The 21,748-nt window shown below is 42.6% G+C and overlaps 1 protein-coding gene and 1 long non-coding RNA gene across 11 annotated transcripts in view; one reads left to right on the plus strand and one right to left on the minus strand.

Moving 5' to 3' along the window:
* Nucleotides 1–21,748, minus strand: part of LOC135395130 (C2 domain-containing protein 5-like) — a 28,388-nt gene that overhangs the window by 945 nt on the left and 5,695 nt on the right. For 6 of the 10 annotated variants that reach the window (XM_064626365.1, XM_064626368.1, XM_064626373.1 and 3 more), the window contains 22 exons: nucleotides 15,849–15,883; nucleotides 15,675–15,799; nucleotides 15,550–15,621; nucleotides 15,343–15,498; nucleotides 15,223–15,283; nucleotides 15,082–15,168; nucleotides 12,341–12,408; nucleotides 12,252–12,295; nucleotides 12,090–12,198; nucleotides 9,901–10,015; nucleotides 9,705–9,848; nucleotides 9,595–9,652; nucleotides 5,231–5,284; nucleotides 5,093–5,167; nucleotides 3,526–3,591; nucleotides 3,344–3,448; nucleotides 3,205–3,291; nucleotides 796–885; nucleotides 546–609; nucleotides 380–435; nucleotides 229–333; nucleotides 22–168 (listed from right to left, as the gene is read on the minus strand). In XM_064626365.1, the coding sequence (XP_064482435.1) occupies nucleotides 22–168; nucleotides 229–333; nucleotides 380–435; nucleotides 546–609; nucleotides 796–885; nucleotides 3,205–3,291; nucleotides 3,344–3,448; nucleotides 3,526–3,591; nucleotides 5,093–5,167; nucleotides 5,231–5,284; nucleotides 9,595–9,652; nucleotides 9,705–9,848; nucleotides 9,901–10,015; nucleotides 12,090–12,198; nucleotides 12,252–12,295; nucleotides 12,341–12,408; nucleotides 15,082–15,168; nucleotides 15,223–15,283; nucleotides 15,343–15,498; nucleotides 15,550–15,621; nucleotides 15,675–15,799; nucleotides 15,849–15,883 (1,923 nt within the window). The other 4 variants (XM_064626370.1, XM_064626366.1, XM_064626367.1 and 1 more) reach the window with 4 other exon arrangements.
* LOC135395139 (uncharacterized) lies at nucleotides 113–2,666 on the plus strand. Its single transcript, XR_010422997.1, has 3 exons — nucleotides 113–935; nucleotides 1,252–1,306; nucleotides 1,416–2,666. It is a non-coding gene; the product is annotated as an uncharacterized LOC135395139 (long non-coding RNA).

Below are 21,748 nucleotides of genomic sequence, written 5' to 3' on the forward strand. Positions count from 1 at the left end.
TTGAGCATAAAGAGAAGTGACCTGATTTTTATGTAGACTGTGGTGAAGAATCCAATGAGTAACACGGAAGGCAACAATGGCATTTCCCCCCAGGGAAGCAACATGGGCTCGGGCAATGGCCAGCACTTCTGTCATTAAACTGTGAACGACCCCACTGAGGCCACCTTCCTGCAGTAATGCATGTTCTTCAAGTAGTAGTAGTAGAAGTAAGGCACAGAGGGAACTCACCTCGCGTGTTTCTTCGCGGATCAAGAAAAAGTCCACATTGCCCAGATACTTTTCTATTCTGGCCCCAGGAACAGTGCTCAGTGACGTCAAGTCAATTCCGTGCAACTGCATTAAAGCTTATCAAGAAAGGCTCAAAATGGTTCCAACCTGCCTTCTGTGTCCGTTGACAAGTAGGCTCTTCATCCATGTCAAATATCAGATCTTGCTCTGCATCAAATACATTAAACCTGTCAGTAAATTCAAAGGACAAGATGCGAAAGAGCGTAAGGCTTATCTTGATGATCTTTACAAAGTAAAGTATAAATGGTAAAGATCACCTGTTGGCCTCCAGTCCCTGGCTGAGACAGCAGTGCCCACAACTGTCACCTGGAAGAGAAACACCTGCAGGATGTGCTGCACCATCTTTTGTGAAATCCGGCCACTTCCATTAGTAAGGTCTGCCACACACTCTTTTTGACATTTCCACATGTGTGGTTTGCAAAGAGATCAACTGCACCGCAGATTCCATCTTGTGTAAATAAGATTGCCTGGCATTAACTTTAACATAAAAGCATTTGTGATAAATACCTGCAAGTCATCTTGGTCTGGCAGCTCAACATGGAATGAGAGGTTCAGGAGGCAACAGGGGACCAGATGACGCAATTTCACAAACAGGCTCTGCAATTTCAAAGAGGTCCCTTGGTAGGATCTTTGTACTTTAAAACCAAGTAAGTAACTCTGCTTTCTTTTGTGAACAACATTCTTCTTTTAGTTATATTTTGTAATGTAATACATACACTCGCGAGAAATCTATAACACTGAATCTGAGGTATTATACCTAATATCACTTGTACATAACGTTTGTATTATGCGAGTAATACATTGATACTCAACCGGATCAAGAAAAAAAAAAAAAAAAAAGCAGACAATTTTTGTTCTACTTGAGATTCTCCAATCATATTTTATTTCGCTAAGACGTTCTCAGAGTCATAGAAGAAGGCTGATTTTATGTGATCCAATCAGAAATCGTCTTGTTTGTGACAGAGAAAATCTAGAGAAAAGCAAATCATGTCAAGGCCATGGAACAGGGAGACGGCAGGTAAGCAGTCTTACGCGAACCTCAGGGAAATGTTGCCATCTACTAACTTATACTACCAGCTAGCTCGTGTTTTATCACTACATTCTGGTCTAAGTTTGCGCTTTTGAAGCAGGGCGTCATGCATCACCAGGAGGAGCCATGATTGTGTCATCACGCTCAACAGGTCTCAATAATTTATTTGCTACTGAAAACTGAAAAGGACTGGGAAAGTAAGGAAGCATAAGAAATGTCGAATAGAAGAGGAGTGTGATGTCTGCTGGACCCAAAGAGGTACAATTCACCCACTGACTTTCCGCTTCCAGTAGTGCAGCACAAGGCTCACAAAAACGTGTGCACCATGCTGCCATGCTCGCAACAAAAATCGACTCTATCAATGAATTGAAAGTAGTTACTTTAGCAACATGGCACTCGCACAAAAGATTCCAAAGAACATGCTGACAAGGATTCCTCACGACAAGGAGAAGCTGAGTGATGCATTCAATGTGGTTCTTGATTTGAGTATTCACATACACACAGTAGCTTAACATAACAGAATGCTAGTCTACCAACAAGCCCAATTTTCTGCCGTGATCACAACGGAAGAAAACAGAACAAAACCCCCAGCAGAGAATCATCGCAAACATCTCATTGAACATGCACTAAAAACATGCAACAACCTCGGCACATCTACTCTGAAGATAATGCATTGCATGTCAGTGACTTAACCAGAACCCCCTAAAATTTTGTGAGATTGTGCAATATTTCATCAAAAGCATGTACGGACACCCCCTTGCAGAATTCTGGGTAAACCACTGATGCATGTGACAGGAGGCCTCTTCCTGAATGCTACAAAGTCATGACCATCATGACCACTTGCATGAAGAAATTCCTCTGTGGCGTCCTCTGTAGCTTTGGCAGTGCCTTACAGACGAGCAGTGTCGAGCACAGTAGCGGTGCCCGAGGTACTACAGAAGCAACTGAGGACACCACTTAAGAATCTCCTCAACGTTTGTGCATGCGGGCAAGGCAAAAGAATTCGTACTTGGGATTGTAATTGAAGGTTGGTTGACAACATTTCAAGAATCTCATTTTTTTCAACAGTCTCATTTTTTGCATAGCGTTGGGAGAAGGTGCAGCTGCTGATGCTACTGCGTGCAAAAACTGGCAAACATGACGGGTTGAGAGATTCTTTGGTTCCGGTAGTAGCACATGTAACAATAAACCTTCTCATTATCATCAAATAAAGTTGTTTGGCTCAGTCGGTAGCGCCTTCTGATCTCGAGATCGCGGGTGCGAACCCGGCCGAGGACGCCAGCAACATGGTGGCAGGGTACAACGAAAATGGTTAAAAATTGGGCTGTTCGGTGCAGCATACTTTAAAAGCGATAAAACCCCCATGCCGGGGAACAAGTCAAAAGACGACACAACACACAGGAACAGTGTGTGTTGTGCCTGTGTCGTCTTTTGACTTGTTCCCCGGCACGGGGGTTTTATCGCTTTTAAAGTAGGCAGGGTACAAGTTGCTTAGACACGCCGTCTTCCGTGAGGGACGTTAAATACGGGGTTCCATGTGGTGAGCTTTCATCGCACCTTAAAGAACCCTCGGGTGCGCAAAAGCACTCCACAGACCGTCACTCATGATCTCAGTTGTCTCGCGACGCAAACCCCCAATTATTTAAATAAAGTTGTTATGTCTGCTACAGTGTTTGTGTACCTCTGGAAACAAACAAAGACTGCATTTGACATTCTGCACCACATCTTCTCAGTAAATAGAACGCATTTTGAAATTAGCATGCAGCCAGGTTGAGGACGTTCCTTTGGCGTCTGTGAAAGAATGTCCATTTCGGAATTCATAGGACATGGGGATCTACACCGAGGATGTGTCACTGTAGTAATGTGTAAGGAAGGTCACAACTAACCTGGAGGATGTGATCAAAGTGTCGAGCAAGAATCCGAGTTGGATGAGAACCAACAAGTAGTTTTGCACGGTATGTCTGCAGAAACAACTGTCCCATTTGCGATCAGAAATCATGTCAATTATGTATTTCCTAGACCTACCTGGAGGTTGCAAAGCAATTCCCCAACCCCAGGGGCCAACTGAGTGCTGCATAGGGCAAGACCCTCAGGTAGCTGGAGCATCCCTCCATCTTCTTCATCCTCATACTGCAAACAACAGTCCATGCTGTACTGTAGTCTATTCTTGGCATTCAAAATGGCCATTTGATGCAATTATAGCTGACCTCGTCTCCTCGTAATGCAGCGTCAGATTCCCACCATGGGGAGGATAGGAAAACACCAGTTCCAGTCTACAAATGGTGGACACACAATGGTAAAGACCCAGAAATAAAGGCTACGTAGTAAGGCACTAGTAAAGTGCCAAACATGTGACAATTGTAAGAGCCACAATCGCCATACATGAATTGTTACGACCGAGGCCAGACAATACAAGGCAGGAACAAACTTTAATAGGCTTAAAGGGAGATTTCGCGGTATTCCCACAATCACATATACATACATATTTCACAACACAGTTGTGAAATATCTCACTTGAAAACGAAGGTAGATTCATAAAAACGACTTTGGAAATTTGAAAAAGTCTGCTTTCTGACTCTCAGGGATGACCCAATCTTCAAAGCAACGCAGCGACTACAACCAGCGTGGTATACTGCTTGTCTGCTCCATGCATCGTGACGTAACGGCCTTCGGAAGGGAAAGTTTTTCAGACTCCTCTCCACATTTGATTGCTCGCTTATTTGAGGCATAATTCGTTACACGAGAAAGAAACAAAGTTGATTGCAGGCATACAGTGGATGTTATATGCAGCAATTTTTTCACCCATCATTCCACCTTTAATCATCTATGTGGCCAGCCAGGAAGATGAAGGTGATGACATCTCCATGCTACCAGCATGCTCCAACTTTATGTTGATCCCGTAGTCTGTCGATGCTCATGCTGATGAGACCTCGTACATAACCGTACGTATACACAGTTGAACCTCCTTAATACAACCACAACTGCAGATATTGGTCATAAAGACAATTGTCATATTAACAAACATCATATGCTATGTACCAGTGGAAACCTAGCACTTAACACAAGACTGTGCTATGACTTAGTACAAAAAAGAAGGAGTTGTTGAAGAATACCTTTCAGATATTTGCGGAATTAATCCGATAAAAGTGTCTGTAGTTTTTCCAATGATACTATCACATTGCTGCTCAAGCACACATGCTGCTCAAAAGAATGGCTTCCAGGAGTGAAACCAGGCAGGCATCAACCAAAACCAAGGTTCCCATCATATTAATGAGGTTTGACTGTACTGTATGCAAAGTTTGATTCAACAGTTTCATGCTGGTGTAAGCAGGATATAGGAATATTAACACAGACTACTACAGAAGATGCATGCAAAAGTCAGCAAATTTCGTTTCAATTTGCTCACAGTGCTTAAGAAAATTTTTCAAAACATGCACATTTTCAACTTGCTAAACCTTCCATTCTCACTGGGATGTCATTTATATTGGTTGCATCACTATAAACAAGTTTGAGAAATGTCAACATTATTTTGCTGGCTGACTCGACAAAGACGAAACTAGAGACTTGTTTATGAAACCCAGAGCGTGACAGCTTTTAGAGTAATCACTATTGGCTCGCATTTTTTGTTGGTGTTGTGTTCTCACACAACTTGTGTCTAATGTTGTGCAGCTCAAGTCTGCCACAAATTGCTACGTGAGCCGTTAAATAACCTCTCAAAATTTTTGCACATGTGTTGGACATCCTTTCCTCATAAACTGTGTCATCCATGCTTACGGCAATTGCTGTCATGATTCTTTCCCCGACAGCCACTTGAACTTTCAAGCCAAAGATGGCGTTCATGTTTTTCATCTGCAACAAAAGAGGAAATTCTAGAAAATTCTAGAACATCCTAGAGAACCACAGGGCAGTCACCTTTAGTTTAGAGCGCATCTGACGGTGCAGATTCAACTCCAGGAATGGAAGGCCCTGCAAATGCACCCAACCCCTCATATTTCAAACAATATTTTAGCAATTGCAGCAAATAAAATGTCATCCTTTTTCTTTTTTACAGGGTTCTTTTCTAAGCAGCTCCTAGCTGCTTAGGGATAAGAGCAGTCACTTCTGTCTGTGTTACTACTGCAAGGAAGAGTTACCTCTCCCTAAGAATGAACCTTAGCAATGGGTAGCATTTGGGGTCATAATATCAAAAATAAAATGGACAATAAGACAAGGAAAGCATGTTGGATCTGACAGATTCGCATTACAGAAGGACGTCAGCAGAACAGACAACCTCAACACTGTGGTTGTTTGCATCTTTCCATAATACAAAATTAAATGCTTGGAAATACTTCCTTGTGGGTGGCATAATGTTAGCGAAGCAGCTGGAGGAAACATGTCATCGCCCCACAATTTGTTGCGTGGGATCTTCCCGGAGGTCCTAAGAGGTAGTTAATCTTCGATGGTGTACTATGCTTTCCGCAACAGAGCAAGTACAGGTGTTGGGTACTGCAGTACTGCATTGCTCTGGTATTATTGGACATTTTCTTGGCTGATCAAGACAGCAGCTTGTGCTACAAGGTATAGGGGTAAAATAAATGTTTTGGGTACATTGATGATTACTTAATATTTTATTCAAGTACTGAAGGCCAAGATTTACTGGCAAGTTTATAGGATTAATCCAAGAGCCTTTGTCGCAAAACTTTAGTGAACAGCATGCAGACTGAGGTGGCTTTTCTTCACTAAAAAAATGAAGGTGCAATGATCACATGCCATCTGGAAAAAATGGAAGCTGGATGTTTGGGGAATGTTGGTTTGACGTGTTATTACACCCCGGTTCCTCAAAAGACATTGCTGCTACAAAACCAGGACATAAAATAGACAGAGTTTTCGTCTGCACTGATCTTCATGTGATTGATTCAGGGTGGAGTGATTTGAATAATTCTGATTTAAATTGCAGATTTTAATCATGTATCAGTATCCAAATTTAATTTCACCTGAAAGAGAAACTGATTCAAAATGCAGAAAGGAGCTCCAAAATGTGGCAAAAGATGACAAATATTCAGTTAGTTATAATTCCAGCAATGCTCAGTCTAATAATCCTTTGTTACAATGGTGTCACCTAAATGAAGGATACAGTGCACACACTGTATCTTTCCCGCCAGACATCGTAACGCTTACGGGCAATGCCGTACTTCACACCATACTTTCACAATCAACTTTTTAAAATACTTTTGGGGATAACTTGGTACCTTAGTACCATTATTTCAAACTATTTTTAAAAGAATTTAGTGCTTAACTTGAATACTGATGGGTACCTAAGTCCTTGTTTGGAGATGCCTAGTTAGGAGGAACATCTCAGGTTTAGTGGTGTGTTTATTTATTTTTATCTACGAACCCCCAGTGCATAATGGGCATTACAGTGGGGAGGTTCAATATACAACAAAGGAGAACAGTCAGCAACAATCTCATAGCACTCAATGACAATGACCATGCAGACAATGTTACAGAATACACTTTTTACAAAACATTGTCAAGCTCAAAAAGAATTTATCATTACACATATTGTTGGCAATACTGGGGGGAGAGAAATCGGGCACTATTTTTATATCTGTAATTCAGGGAGAAATCTCTTGTCTATTAAGTCCTTTCCCCTCTTTTTTTGGGTGATCTGCCAGCGCTAATCCCTGAACGCAGGCAGTGCTGACACACATGGAGGTTACAAAGGGCCTCAGTGAGAATGACCGACTGGCTGACGCAAGCATTGTCCGAGCCTATTACGACAGCTTCAAGAATGACCCGGTTAGCATCATCCCTTACAGTGTGAAGACCTTGACACGAGATCACGTGTTTGGCTAATTCTGAGGACTGGATCTTATTTTTGGCAGCGCTAGAATGCTCTTTGACACAGCGTTTGCTTTGGCAAACATAGGATTTTCCACAAGTTAGGGGGATGGAGTACACATAGTGTTCTTCGTCTTGTGATTTTTCAAATTTGGGAGGGAAAAATCTGGTGCTATTTATGCACAAGAATTCAGGGGGGCGCTATGATCTCTGTTTGAAACATCATCGGGGAATTTTCGGGTGAAACGAAAGGCATGTCAAACAAGCCATTGCTGTGATCTTTATATTTCCGCTCGGAATTGAGGCAGTGAATGACAACACCTGCCGGGGAATCGCTTGTCAAGTTAGTCAAGCTGGCCAGTTTGTTTTCCACAGTGTAGACGACGCGTATTCCGTTGGAAGTGAGGGATTTTCCAACAACAAACCGGGAATCGGTCAAGTCAGCTTTGTGGGAAGGGATCTGAGAAACTGTGTTTTTTAAATGACCTATGACAGAACTAAACGGAAAACCAGCACGTGTCAATCTCGATATTTGGTTGGTAATGGCAGAGGAAACGTGATGGTGATAGGATTTCTTTATGCAGGTAGACAGCAGGTTTTTTGCTACGGCATGTTTTACTGCCTCTGGATGATTGCGGCTACAGGGAAGGAGGGGTTTTGGATCGTCCGTAGGACCAACACAGCCCAGCTTCAGTGTGGAAAGTAATGTCAAGGAATCTTAGTAAGTGGTTGTTGGGGACTTCAATGGTGAACTGCAACTCAGGAGAAGACATCTGAGTGACGGTTAAAGCTTGTCTTACAGTGTCGGGGTCAGGCCCAACTAGAAGGATATCATCCACATAACGTCTGATTAAGACAGCGTCATTTTGAGTGTCAGCCCATTTAGCTTCTTTACGGATAAATCGTGAAAATTAAAAAAACGCCACTGGCTAATGGGCAATACCTGTGTTGTAGCTTCTTCTCGTCCGATGGCGAAATGGTTGAGCGCGGCATTGTAGACAACATCAAACCAAGTGAACAAGTGGAACTGAAAGCAGACTTGTACTCTGCAACGCCACGCTCGACCGTGTCCCCATCTGACGGGAAGGAGCTAAAACACAGGTATAGCCGATTAGCCAGCGACGGGTTTTTAATTTTCACGATTCATCTGTAGAGAAACACACCAAGCGGAATTATTGACATTAAATTTTGGGGCATAGTACTAACATCTACTTTGGCTTTCCGACACTGTTCTTATTTGTTTTATCTTCATTACAAACCCCGAAGTTTATCTTGGCGAACCCTGTATTTCAATGGGCGAGCTGACGGGAACCAGCAATTTGCTCGTAATATCAGAGTTATCGTTATATCGAAGATCGTAATGAACGGGATCAACTGTAATAAGTCACATTCCGGCACTTGAATGATAGGGCCTGTACTAGGTGTCTAAACAGAAAGAAGATAAATTATAGTTTCTCCATTTTCCTGGGAAAACAATATGTATTCCGAATGCTTGTGCCCATCATACTTAAAGGGACCATAAAAGGATATTTGACAAACCCACGATCATTTTTAATCTGTTCCCCCGTACTAAAGCATTGACTTTGTGAAAGATGAAGTTGAAAATGGTTCAAATATTAACCACGGGCGTGAACGGCAGCTGCTACAGCCCACCTCTGAGGCGAACTGGCCGTGACATCATACACAGAACATGTTGCCGATTCGTGGACGGGCTTTTGCGAGCAAACTGCAAAATTTGCAAACAAGCTTGCATACTTGGCCATGAAATATGTTTTCATTTGACCTGGAGGCAAGATTGTATCTAGCCGTTGACACAGAATCCTACGAAAAATGTAACATAGCCGTTGACTGTCAGCATGGTTACCGGAGCACATTTTCCTCTTTGAACTTGTTCTTCGTCAGAACATACCTCCGTCGGTGACATTTTACGAGCTGCTGAGTACGGAACGATCCATAGATGCTGTGTGTGTCGCATAATCTCTTCCTCCATTGCTGACAATTTGCCTTTCGCCATATTTCGAGTGATTTCGACGGCAGATATACAACATCGTTGTTGTCCAAACCGAAACCATGCACCCACATGGTCCAGTGGGGTGTGTCTTCCTCGTCGTTGACAGTTGGCTGAGAGAATTGGATGGCGATGATGTAAGCGAAGGCATATATTCAGCGGTCACTATTGTTGTCTGATAACTGTGCCCCCGTTGTACTGAATACGGTTAAAAGTCTATGTGTGTACGATAGTGAGGGATCATGAGAACGGTTTCCTGCAGAGTACTCGGAATTTGCCAAAATCATTTCATGGTCCCTTTAAGGACAGTGTTATCTTAATCACCGGTAGTATTCCATTATTGCGCACATAGGGCCTCAATAAACTTTTATTGGGGCACCCTCAGGTAAGAGAGATGAGTTTTCCATAAAAACAAAAGAAAAAAACCCACGATGAAACTTGTACTTACATCACAGATTTCCCGGGCATTATGTTCACCTTTCAAATCCTTTTTTTGTCTGCATACTCTGAAATGGAGGCAAAAATTTAACTGAGAGACATAAAAAAATATAGACATACCGTGCTTGAATTAGGGTTCCCTTTCCCAGGATGGGTACATCAGATGGTGGCTCAATGGTGGCAAAGAGGATGTCGCAAGACGTCGTGGCGCCATCACCAAGGAGCACCGCAGTTCCACTGGCAGATAAGACCATTACGTCCTCACTGTAACCCAAAAGTAGTTAAACAAATTTCTTGGGAGTGTCGAGCGACTCACCAAATATTTGTAACCTCCGTGTAGCCCAAAACAACGTTACAGGACAGAGATCGTGCATGAGATCGAATTTCTTTGCGCACCTCCGTCCACCAGGCATCCCTCGTTTCTGGTTCATCTAAGATCAATTTATGGGTGGTGTTTGTGGCACAATTAAAATTTGGGTACATTTTACTTGTGTGAAACAAGAAATGACAAGTCAATTTTTCATCATCTTTGGGAGAGTTCTGAACAACACAAAAGAATAAGAATATATAATAATCATATGTAGAATACATCTCTGTGGCAAGAAAGTTGTCTCAAAAGAAGCAAAATACATGTGGTTGTAAGCTGTGTGTTAGAACATTTTTCATTTTTGGGCTCAAGTTGTAAACGTGTTACAAAGGGAAGAAGACAACGATCGTGCCGGGAGCACGTCAACTGTTTTTTTTGTGTTTGCTTTTGGGGTTTTCTTGGTTCGGGTACCGCGAGACATGGTCGCAAGTAAATGATGCTGCGATGAAATGCTTGAGTCCCTGTCTTGGAGCGAAGCTCCCCAACGAACGATTTCACATAACTTTTGGTGCCGAAACCCGGGAGCAGGCAACATCTACCCAAAAAAACGACGACAAGGGACAGTACAAGACTTCTCACGATTGGAAACGCCAGCCAACAGCTTCAGTAGCCGCACTGCAGCACTTGGCTGGGAAGACACGCTGCACATTCTGTTCATCACAACAACATGGGACGGAGAAGTGAGATTCTGACATTCCGTTAACGAGGAAAAAGAAGATTCTCAGAGCTGAGCGGAGGTGCTACCGATGCACTAAACTTAATCATCAATCCAGGGAGTGCAAGAGCAGGTTGCGTTGCAGGAAATGCACAGGCCGACATGCAGCTTCAATGTGCGATCCAAGCTACGCGTCGAAAAAAGGATCGTAAGAAATTGACAGGGATCAGGACTCTGTCACAATGCCAACGACATCCGTTAGCCTACATTCAGCTGCTGACAATTCAAGGAGGTTCTGCTTCAGAATGCGATGGCTATGCTGTCACGAGAAATCTCTACGACACTTGCCAAAATCATGTTTGATGGCGGGAGCCAGCTGTCCTTCATATCAAGGAAGGTGGCGGAGAAACTGGGGTGCAAGTATTTGGAGACCGAGGAGCTTACCGTTGAAGTGTTTGGAGGCCACCTCTCAGAACGGAGCTTCAGGAGAGTACGATTGTCAATGAGCAGTCGTAATGGAGAAAAGAGCTTCGAAATTGAAGCATTGGAAACCGACAGCATTTGCGAGCAGATTCTTGCGATGATTGACAAAGATATACAAGGCAAGCTGAACGACAAGAATCTGGAGCCAGATGATGTTATTCAGACCGATTCCAAAGAGATCGCAGAGCTCATAGGATCCGACTATTACTGGGACGTCGTCAGCAGGAAGGCGGAAGGCCTCGGCAGGGGACTGAGGGCCATGGAAACGTCCTTTGGCTGGTGCGACCCATCCTGATAGGCAGAAATGTTGTACACTGTAACAAGACGGTAGTGCTGCGGACGGTGACGCAAGGGCGGCCACTGGAAGAGCTTGTGACAAAGTTGTGGGATTTGGACAGCCTGGGAATACGTGAGACAGAAAAGGATGATGCGAAGGATCATGACATTGTAACATCGTTCATGGAGCCTGTGGTGAAGGTCGACGGTCCTTCAGCGTATCCTGATGCCTGATGTAAATGGATATTATATTGAGCGAGCACGCTCTCTCTCACTCTATGTGTGCTCGTCCACCCACTTTCCCTTTTCCACAAGCATTTCCTCCTTTCCCTCTATTCCACCTCCTCTCCCTCATCCGGTATTTTTCACTACGAAAGGTGGCAACCCTACCTGGGCAACTGCTGTTCATGGGCACCATAAAAATACCAATAAATAAATAAATAAAAATATTTAGTGCTTTCATGTAACATGCATTCATGTTTCGTGGCACGTCATGTCATGGCATTTGATTTCGAAACCCAAGACAAAGCCAGGACAATGAAAAACTGATAAAGGTACGGTATTGTACGCTTTAGACACCAAAGAATGTTGTTAATGAAAAAGTATTTTGGACATTCATATAATATGGTTCAATAAGCAATAGGGCACCAAAGGACATTCGTAAACAACGAAAGAACCACAAAATAAAGGCTGTTTCGAATCTCTCGTAATTTAGGTCTTTCACCTGGATTGCTAACTTGGTCAAGGAGTTTCACTGACCGGGCTGAGACCATGCCTACAATCTTGTAGATAAATCCAGCTGGCAATTCCCTGATGGTGAGAAAGGGATACTCCTGCAAAGGAAAACATTTCAATAACCGTTCCACGGGCAAGATGAGCTGTGTACCAGTATGTCAATTCTGCTCGCTGTCTTGGATCCTGCAACAACACCTGAGATTTATTCTCACACACAGATGTCACATGTTGCAGATTCACCTCTTGATAAGTCGCTTTGCTGGGGTGGCGAATTGCTAGGCTGTTCCTCCAAACACTTCCGAGCATCCCTTTTTCATAGTAGGAAACATATCACAATGCGATAATAATCACATTCTCATTATTCTGTGTGAGGCACATTTGTAAGCACTAAAAACCCACGAAATATCCAAGCAAATATGCGACAGAGAATGAAAAAAAAAGGAAGAAAGAAAAACATGCAGTGAAATATGCAGCATCAAACCTGAAGCAGGCATATTTTTGCGTTATCGCCTCAGGCTACTAGCACCCTCAACGCTAATAAGAAATGACTAGAGAACGGAAGGTAACATGCTCTCAATAACAAACAGGAAGTATCAACATAGGGATAAATAACTGGTACCCCCATGTAAGTGCAGTCATTCAAAAATTGTAAAAAAAGGAATCATTGTAAGCACTTTACAAAATACCTTGTAAAAATCCTGCGATAACCAAATGACAAAAAACTGTGAGATTCAACTGAATTGATTTCAAAAAGCTCTGTGTGCGCAGAATTAAAAATAATGTCTTCAGAAAAGATGCCACAAAAAAAGGGGACAACAAAGGCAGTTCCATGCACATAGCAACACATTGCGTTAAAAAGCTAGGAAAGACATTTGTTGTCTTTAAAACTCATCTATCATCCCAAAAGTTATTGAAGGAAGAAAAGTGGCATATAAATCAGTAATGTAATCTGTAAAAGTAGAGTGGTTCTGTTAAGTTGGAACAGAGAATACATAGGTCAAACCTGAGGGACTTTAGGGCATGTAGAATGTAACGAAAACACAAAGATTGTGTTTCAAGGAAAAGGAGCCTATTATACCGGTTTTTCCACGAAGGTCCCTCAGCTGAATAATTCGTGAACAGGAGGCACTATCGGAAAGCTTTCCTTTTGGTGACCACCCCTGAGACACCGGACAAAATGTGAGCGGCTGATTTGCATAAGCTCATTAATTAAATAAAACTGCTAACTATGTAGTATTTTACTAACTACTACGTACTACAGTCTGGTAGAGAAGGCGTGGGAGTACCAATGCCTCTCCTGTGTTATCTTCCTTCGCCCCAGTGTGTCCCAGACGATTTCAGGAAATCCCAGTGCTCCTTACACAAGCATTGCATCCTGTTATTCTCATAAGGAGAATAGTCCTTCACGTTTCGTATTCGTTTACCTTGACTTGACATGGGCTATGAGCCGAAAGAGGAGAAATCGAAACAGACTGGAGACCTTCTTCTTTCCAATAACACTACATACTTCCCACACTTGAAAGCGGCGCTAAGCAGTCTGGGATTTTCTCCAGCCATCTATATTTGACAGTCGGACAGTTCAATGAAAGAGCGCACTAGTATGATGGTCAGTGCAAGAAATATGCAAATGAAAGCCAATTAATTACTCGAAAATCACTAAGTGTCGACACAGATTCTCTTTTGGAATATTTTTAGCTTAAGGTCCCAATCAGCAAAACAGAGGTCCTGAAAGCACCCAAAGAAAAATTTCAAAGTTAGGAGTTGTATTTAATTAATGAGCATTAAATTTAATAATTGTATTTAATTAATTAATTAATGCAAATGAGCCGCTCACTGCCCAGTTCTAGGCCGATGTCTCAGGGAAATTCACAGGGCGAATTATTCAGCCCTTTCGTGAAGCACCCGGTAAAACAAAGCCACCTTTATTCTGGAACCTGGCGACAGTAAGCCTTCGTCAGAACACAGTGAAAAAACCTGCAACTATCATGATAAGCAGACTGAAAGAAATCAGAGAAATTTAACCACGTGCCCTCTGAATGCTACCTTGGTGAAATAAAAATGCCACAATTAAAGTTGAGTGCTTTGTGTCGTGCAGTCACTTTATTTGTCCTAGCACTGGGGGGCTTTTAGTGATTTCAAGTGTCGTCGTGAACCAATAAGTGCCAATTTAGATTAGATGACAATTTATGGCCAGAAACACTTCCTGGGTGCCATAAATGTTTTTCTCAAGCTGATCTAATCAATGACAATTAATGACTGAAGTATCTTATGCACTGTTCCTTTGCTTTGACTTGTGGTAATACTCCTGTGAGATAGTCTTAAACGAAAAGGAATCAAAAGTAGGCGGCTTTTCTGCCAAGACACTCCCTTCTTTGCTCCCTGCTCGCCTTTTTGGTGTTGAGAGTAGCCAGTTTGTCTCCGTTTGTATCTCGGTTCCCCCTTGGACTGCTTTTGTTCTTTTTTTAAAAACATTCCACATTAGCACCACAAAGCTTCCACAACGCAACCGTTGCTACGAGCGGCACACAGACGTGGACAGATCTTAGGAGTGGAAGGGCCACCAGAAAACTGGTTTTGTTCATATTTTAAAGGAGCATAAACGAAAAAAATATGTCAAGAGGAATAAAAACTAGGATTACAAGCAATGGGATATATATATATTCGCACAAGAAGTGCAAGTGCAGTGCACAATCCTGGTGTGCACAGCAAAGCAGCTTTGAATCTCGCAGCTCAGAAAAGCTATTTTCCTAGGTTTTCTGGTCGTCTGTTTTATGCATGTAGTTATTCTGAAATGCATGGTAATTCCAGTGCACAGTCATTACGTCGTCAGAACCTTTCCTGCTTCTATGACAATTTGAACAAAACTGAGTGTGTATGACCAGACAAACATAGGGCACTTAAAAGGATCCCAACTAAAATAATAACCAAGTATTAAAAACTATTTTGCATTCCAGCTATCTGACCACACATGACAGACTCACTGGTCAGCCGGCACAAGTATGGCAGCCGTTCCGATGCCGCGTACCACCACTCCTGACTCTCCTTCCAGGTCAAAACACTGCATGTATCTGCAAGGAACGTTGCAGACTTTACTGTGCAAACTAAAGTATACAGTTACCTACCCTAGGACAGCGTTGCCACCCAATTCCTGGGTTTTGTGAGCTATGTGCCTCTGTACTTTTCCTGTAATTAATGCAAGTGGCATTACCCTGCATATCGGGTGGCAGCAGTCATTGGCCTACCTGAAAGCTTTGAGAAGAGCGTTTGCCTGGCCTCATTGGATGCTCTCGGGGTACGGATCTTGTCAATCCACTTGTACTCTGGGTCATCATTTACCACCAGTTCCTCTACAAATCCCAAAATGCTGGTGGCTGTGTAACCCTCAGGAATGCTGCTGCCTGTGCTTCTACCTTTCAGATGTTGTTCAAAATTGTTTGAGGAGCACTTACTGTAGAAGAAACGTACGCCACACGAACGGTCGGTCGACAGCTCCACTGCCACGTTTACCTCACCTCGGATACCTACATGATCAATGAATGTCAGTAACTTTGGTTCAAAAGAGGGCAAAACAGACCGTGCATGGTGTCATAAATTGGAAGCCATCCGGAGAACATCACGTCCCGGCTGAGCATTGGGCTGAGGCCGATATACACCTTGCCGATGGCATCATTAGCGCTGTATGTGTCATAGTCCATGATCCTGCACATTCCTCAGTTAACATCTGCAGTAGCATTGTAGTACAAAATACCTGATTTGCAAGGGTTCATCCTCCTCATCCTCCACCTGCGCTCACAAACGTTGTTGTCACAGTTTTTCTCATCATTTTGCTCAACAGCCGTTGTTGCTTACCGCAACAGGCGACCATTGCCAAACAAAATATTTTCAACTCAGGGTGACATGTTTCTGGTAAAAAATTACTTCCTGGCTTTTTAGATCCAAGCTAGACCAGAACAACATTTAGACACAGCATTAGAGATTGGTGCACTTGACAATGAATAAATAATAGCATTACAAAGTCAGAGTACACACCACTGTTGGTAGTTGCCAATCAATGAGAAGCTCTTTGAGAGCTCAATGAGAAGAAAAGTTAACAGCATTTTTGGAACAAAGTTTTGTGCAGTACTCTGCCCTGCTGTACATTTGACAGTTTCACTCACAAACAAAAATGGGCACAGTCTAGCTCAAGAAAGTAGAAAACCAAACATCAAAAAGAGCGAAACATCCTAAATAATGAAAAAATGGCTATGAAAAAATACCTGAGTGTAATTGACAACCCTGTATTATCCTTTATATCCTCTCCATCTTCAAATGATATCGTTGTAAAAAGGTTTGTAGATGATCTGGTTTTCATTTCCACCAATGAGAGTGTTATTGATCAGTGAAAAAATGTAGTTGTGTCCGCGGCCCCAGAGCTTGTATTTACCAGTGAGTTCCCCACTGTTGGCGTGCTTCAGTTTCTGGATATCAGGCTCTTGCTATAACCCGCTCTTTGTTGGTCTAACGGCAAATCTCAAGCTAAACCCATTTTGCCTGCTTCAAGTTGTAATTCTAAAACTGTAAAACGGGGTTTGATCACAGGTATCCTATCAAATGCCGTAAAAAAATCTTGTTGCCATCATATCATTCCCTCTGTGGAAAGTCAGCTTCTCCGTTTGAATGATGCTGGTTAACCCCATCACATGTTACTTGGTGCTTTAAATGTTTTGTTAAACACCTTGCTTCCTGGTTCACCTGAAACTAAGCCCTCTGTCCCCAAACGGGTGGTTTTACCTTTCTTTCACAAAGTGTCTCACAACTTGTTAGCCGTTGCGAAGAAGTTTCAAATCAACATCGTTTTCAAGAACAACTTCCGTCTTGACCGCCTCACGCCTTTCGCCAAACCTGAAGTTTTTTGCAAGAATCACCGGAATAAATTTGTCCCCTGTTCTTCAAACGTTGTTTACCAGATCCCCTTAGCTTGTGGTTTCTGTTATATTGGCCAGACAAAACGTTGCTTAAATTATCGTTTGAGAGTGCATTCATTAAAAGTAAAAAATAAAGCTTCAAACTTTGAAATTGCAAAACATTTGGAAGAATGCTCAGATTGCTTCCCTCTATGGGATGAAACAATTGTAAAGGCATCCGAAGTGGACCCCCACAGAAGGCTTTTGAGAGAGACCCTTTTCATAACTTCTTGTGGGAACTGTGTCAGCAAACCTTCCGTAATCCTCGGTCCGGCCTTGAACAGACTGCTCGTTCCCCCGAAATGACCTCCTGTTTTGTACTCAAGTGGTGTTTACTTCCCTTCTGTTTGTATATATTTCTTGTTTACGAAGTAAAATTTTCAGCTGTGTTTGAGACTTTGTGTTGTGTCTGTCCCTTCGTGTTCCCTAGTCTCGGGGTTTTTACATTATGCATCCTAAATAAGGTTATTTAAGATGGTTCACTCTCTTTTACTGATGACTAGAGCACGAATTTTCATGTAAATGCATATTTTTTTTCACGATATTGTCCTGCATGTGGGCAATGAAAAACGGCTTTTGGTCCTTGTTTGGGGGCCAATTACAATGATTTTATGTTGCATATACTGCATATATTACACATTAGTGCATGCTTCGCATAAAAATCCATATTACCCACAAAAATGCATGCCTAGTGCATATTTTGGAGCATTTGCCATTGGTCAGCCAGAAGTGCCGGAGCAGGAGTCACCAGTATGGTGGAGCTTATGACATGCTTTTCCCCCCCTCTGTTTTCCTAACGCAGTTCGGTGCTATGACCTGAAGGTTCAAAGAATACACTGTAGCTTCAATCCACACAAATGCCGGGGAATACCTCTCTCCTCGTTATTGAAGCAACGCGCGGGCGACTCTTCTCGACTGGCATGTCTGCGTTCACTACTAGCAAGCGAGACGCCTGTTGCTTTGTTGTTGTTTGCATCGAGGAAAGACGTACACTGCTCGACCCTGAATCTGAATTGCCATATAATGCTGAAAACGAAGCCTTCCACTGGTAACCAGCTCGTGAGATGGGAGAAGTCAGATTTCTCTACAGACATTTTGCAAGGTTTGCAATAAAAATGTAAGCCGTCTCAGACACTCGTGAGCCGCGTTCGCTTGTCCCGAAAATTAGACATGGGACTAAATGTTCGGCAAAGCTTTTTTTCATTAATACAAGTTCATTACAACTTCCTGCTGCTGAGTGCCTCACGGAGCGGTGGTAAATGGTTGATGGTAGTTTTGACTGCCGCCAGTCAGTTAACCAATGCACCAGTGTCGGTGTGTCTGTACGTATGCCAGTACAAGTGGAATAAATCGACATAATATAGTTCCTCTACCTGCTATGTGGGATCTTCTCTTTTGTTATGTCAGCGCCTGGCACGAAAGGCGATTGTTGTGTTATTACTAGGGTTCCGGGTTTTCGGAGTTTATTTCTGGGCGTTACCGGAGGATGTTTTTCGGAGTATATTGTTTTTTGAAAAAACGAATTTTTTCGGAGTGAATGACTTATAGCTCAGTTAATATCCGACATTCGGAGAAAACTTGGCGCTGCACACACAGCTGTGCAGCGAAAACGCAGTTGACACATTTATGCTTCAACACTAAAGAGACACAAGCTTAACAACACATTTCGTGCGACGCACACTAAGGTGTTCCGCAATTCCAAATGCACCCTTTCCGTGGGCACTGCTCACTGTTATGCGGCAGTACTTACATACGACAACCTCTGCATCGCGATCGCGGGACGATGTGAACTCCTCGAAATCAGGGTACTCCTTGACCTAGACGCAGGGCAGCTTTCGCTTGCGTCCCATCTTGTCGTCAGCACTGCAACTAATTGCCCTTTCAAGAAAGCACTCCATATGATCTCGGTTCGATGCTTATTTTAGTACTTAGGTCGCGTGTAGGACAATGAAATCGGAAAACAGACTGAGGAACAACCCGGGCTGTGAATCCTCAAATGGTCGAGATGACCGCCCAAGAAAAGGCTACAGGTCACGGAAACCATTATTATGTTTCGGTGGGGCCGGTATCCAAGGTCAGAAGCCCGGGACACAAAAGGAGGCCAGGAACAATAACCCGGCTATCAGGGAAACATCTGTCAAGCGGAGTTTTTCTGATTTTTTCGGATAAATCCGAGAACCCGGAACCCTAGTTATTACCCCTTTTAATATGCTCGAAATTTGTAATATACACTTTTTGGTGACGTTTTCATAACGAGGGATCCCAAAAAATAGTACATATGTTCAGAATTTTTAGTGCTCAATGTTATGTAATGAAACAGCAGCGCAGGAGACAGGACCAGTTTATTTCGTGACCAGCAAGAACTGACCCCAGCATTAGCGCTCGTGCCGAAGAGATCTCAACCTCTTCAAAGACGCTTCTTAACAATATTTTCACGGTTTTTATTGCATATTTGCATTTCTATTTCTGGTGTTTTCAGTGCATATTTATCCACGCTCTACTTATGACTTAGAGATGGACGAGTTTTTGTACACGGTCTGCACTTCCTCAGGTAACTGCCTGTTTCACTACATGGAATGTATACTGGGATTTTTGTTTTTCCTTTACAGAATTTTTATAAAAGAAGCTATGAGAGCAGCATAGATGTCATTTTCGCATTTGAGTTATACGGCCAGGAGGACATCCTCTCCAAGACAGAATGTAAAGCTAGATAACTAATTACCTAAAATTCATTCATTAACTTTTTAATCCCAGAACTCCCGGAAAAAGCGAGACAGCAGAATCAGAGACAACTCTCCTTGAAAGCATTCTGAAAAATCCTGAAACGCACACGCGTGTTGAAATATCCATAACCGAATTATGATATGCAAATGAACCGAAATCAAAACTGTAGTGACCAGGAGCTAGGGATGGAACAGTATCGATATTTTATGCATGGGATGTTATCGACACTTTTAATATATCGATATTCAACTCCCCTCTGAACCTGGGTTTGCTTTCCTCTCAATTTGGGTTTGCTTTGCCGGTCAGGAAGGGTTGGATGATGCCAATATGTCCAGTAAAGATGCGATGCACCATTAGGGGAAAACTTTTTCCCCTAAACTGAGTTTTTTCGTGCCGAACAACGCATCAGAAATTGCAGAACGAGCTAACCGAGCGCGCAATGTACACGGCAGCCAAGACAGTATTTTCTGTTGCTGGCGTGGCTCCACAAGCATACACTCCTCGAAGGACAAAGAAGGATCTCACCACTGTAGGTACATGATGGTGTAGACATATCGCAGCAAACGGGGAACACAACACACTTTCGTATCGTGGAGGAAGGCAAGCTCCCAACATTCTCTGCTCTCACCTAAATTCTTGCACCAATTGTTAAACCAACCAAGTTTAAAATAGACCGATGAACAACGTCTCCTTTGCGTCCTTTCGGACATGACATCCTCTCACGCCTTTAGACATCTCTCAGACATATTGTAGCTTGCGTACGGTATATGAGTAGGGAGTTTTCGGGTTAAATGCCTTTCTCAGATTCGGGGGGAAAAATCAGCTGCTATTTTTAACAATTAAAAAATGGCTAGGAAGCAAGCGAGCTGGTGAAGATGATGCATGATGTAAAACCACCGAGACTAGGGAACTAGGGACTCGTGTTTGTGGCTGTCCCTTCGTGTTCCCTAGTCTCGGGGTTTTACATCATGCTATTTTTAAATCTGTAATTCGGGGAGAAATTGGGCGATGATTGTGCGTTCGGGTGTTATAAGGTGTTATCTGGTGTTTTTGTTTCTCCTCTTGTATATTAAGTCCTTTCCTATTGTGTTTTTTTTTTCCTTTTTTTTTGCGGGATCGTGACCTACCATCCCCTATCCCCGAGGGCATAGATAGTGTTAACACACATAGATGTATTGCTGGGAACGTAAGTGACCCATTCTTACATGTGTTACATGTGGCGACCTTTGTTCGTCTTCAGTGGAAACGTCACTTGAGGATTTCATAGTGACTGGAATTCGGGAAGAAATCGGGTTTAACCCGAAAAAGTCACTCCCTATATATGAGCCACAGTTAAGATGATGTTGGATTTTGACTGTGAAACTACTGCATGCATAGGAAAACAAATTTACATATTTGGCACGGAGCTGGCTGCCACAATGAGTACAGCCAAGACGTTGTCTGTGAATATGTGATGATGCGAGTAGGTTATGTAAGCAACTTTTATTTTATTTTATTTCTTTTGCATTCCTCACCACTAATAGAGAAATGGTTCGTTACCTGAGGAGGCACAGACCCTGCGTGAAAGTTTGTCTATCATTAAATAAAGTTAAGATATTTTGCTATTTTTGATTTTAAAGTTTGGTTTAACCCATCATATTTAATATGCATTTACAAACTATTGACATGAAAGCCCTTGGCAAAGGTTATTAAAGACCTCTGGGCCTAATCTACGCTCCCGTCTTATACTCAAGTTATCCAATTTTGAAATGTAACATTTCTACAGGCAGCTTGAATGATAGACAAAGTCGACATATAAATGCAGTTTCTAAATGAATTCTGAAATAATGTCTCGTGAAATTATGGACAGAGTGAAATTGTAATTAGACACGTTCTATCAATGGGAACATCATCATTTTAACCACCTGTTACATTGCTGTGCTGCATCATTTAAAGCAGCTCTTTTTCCTATATTAATCAGAAATACACTGACATATTATTT

The sequence above is a fragment of the Ornithodoros turicata genome, chromosome 5 (genome assembly GCF_037126465.1).
Source record: "Ornithodoros turicata isolate Travis chromosome 5, ASM3712646v1, whole genome shotgun sequence".
Taxonomy (NCBI): Eukaryota; Metazoa; Arthropoda; class Arachnida; order Ixodida; family Argasidae; genus Ornithodoros; species Ornithodoros turicata.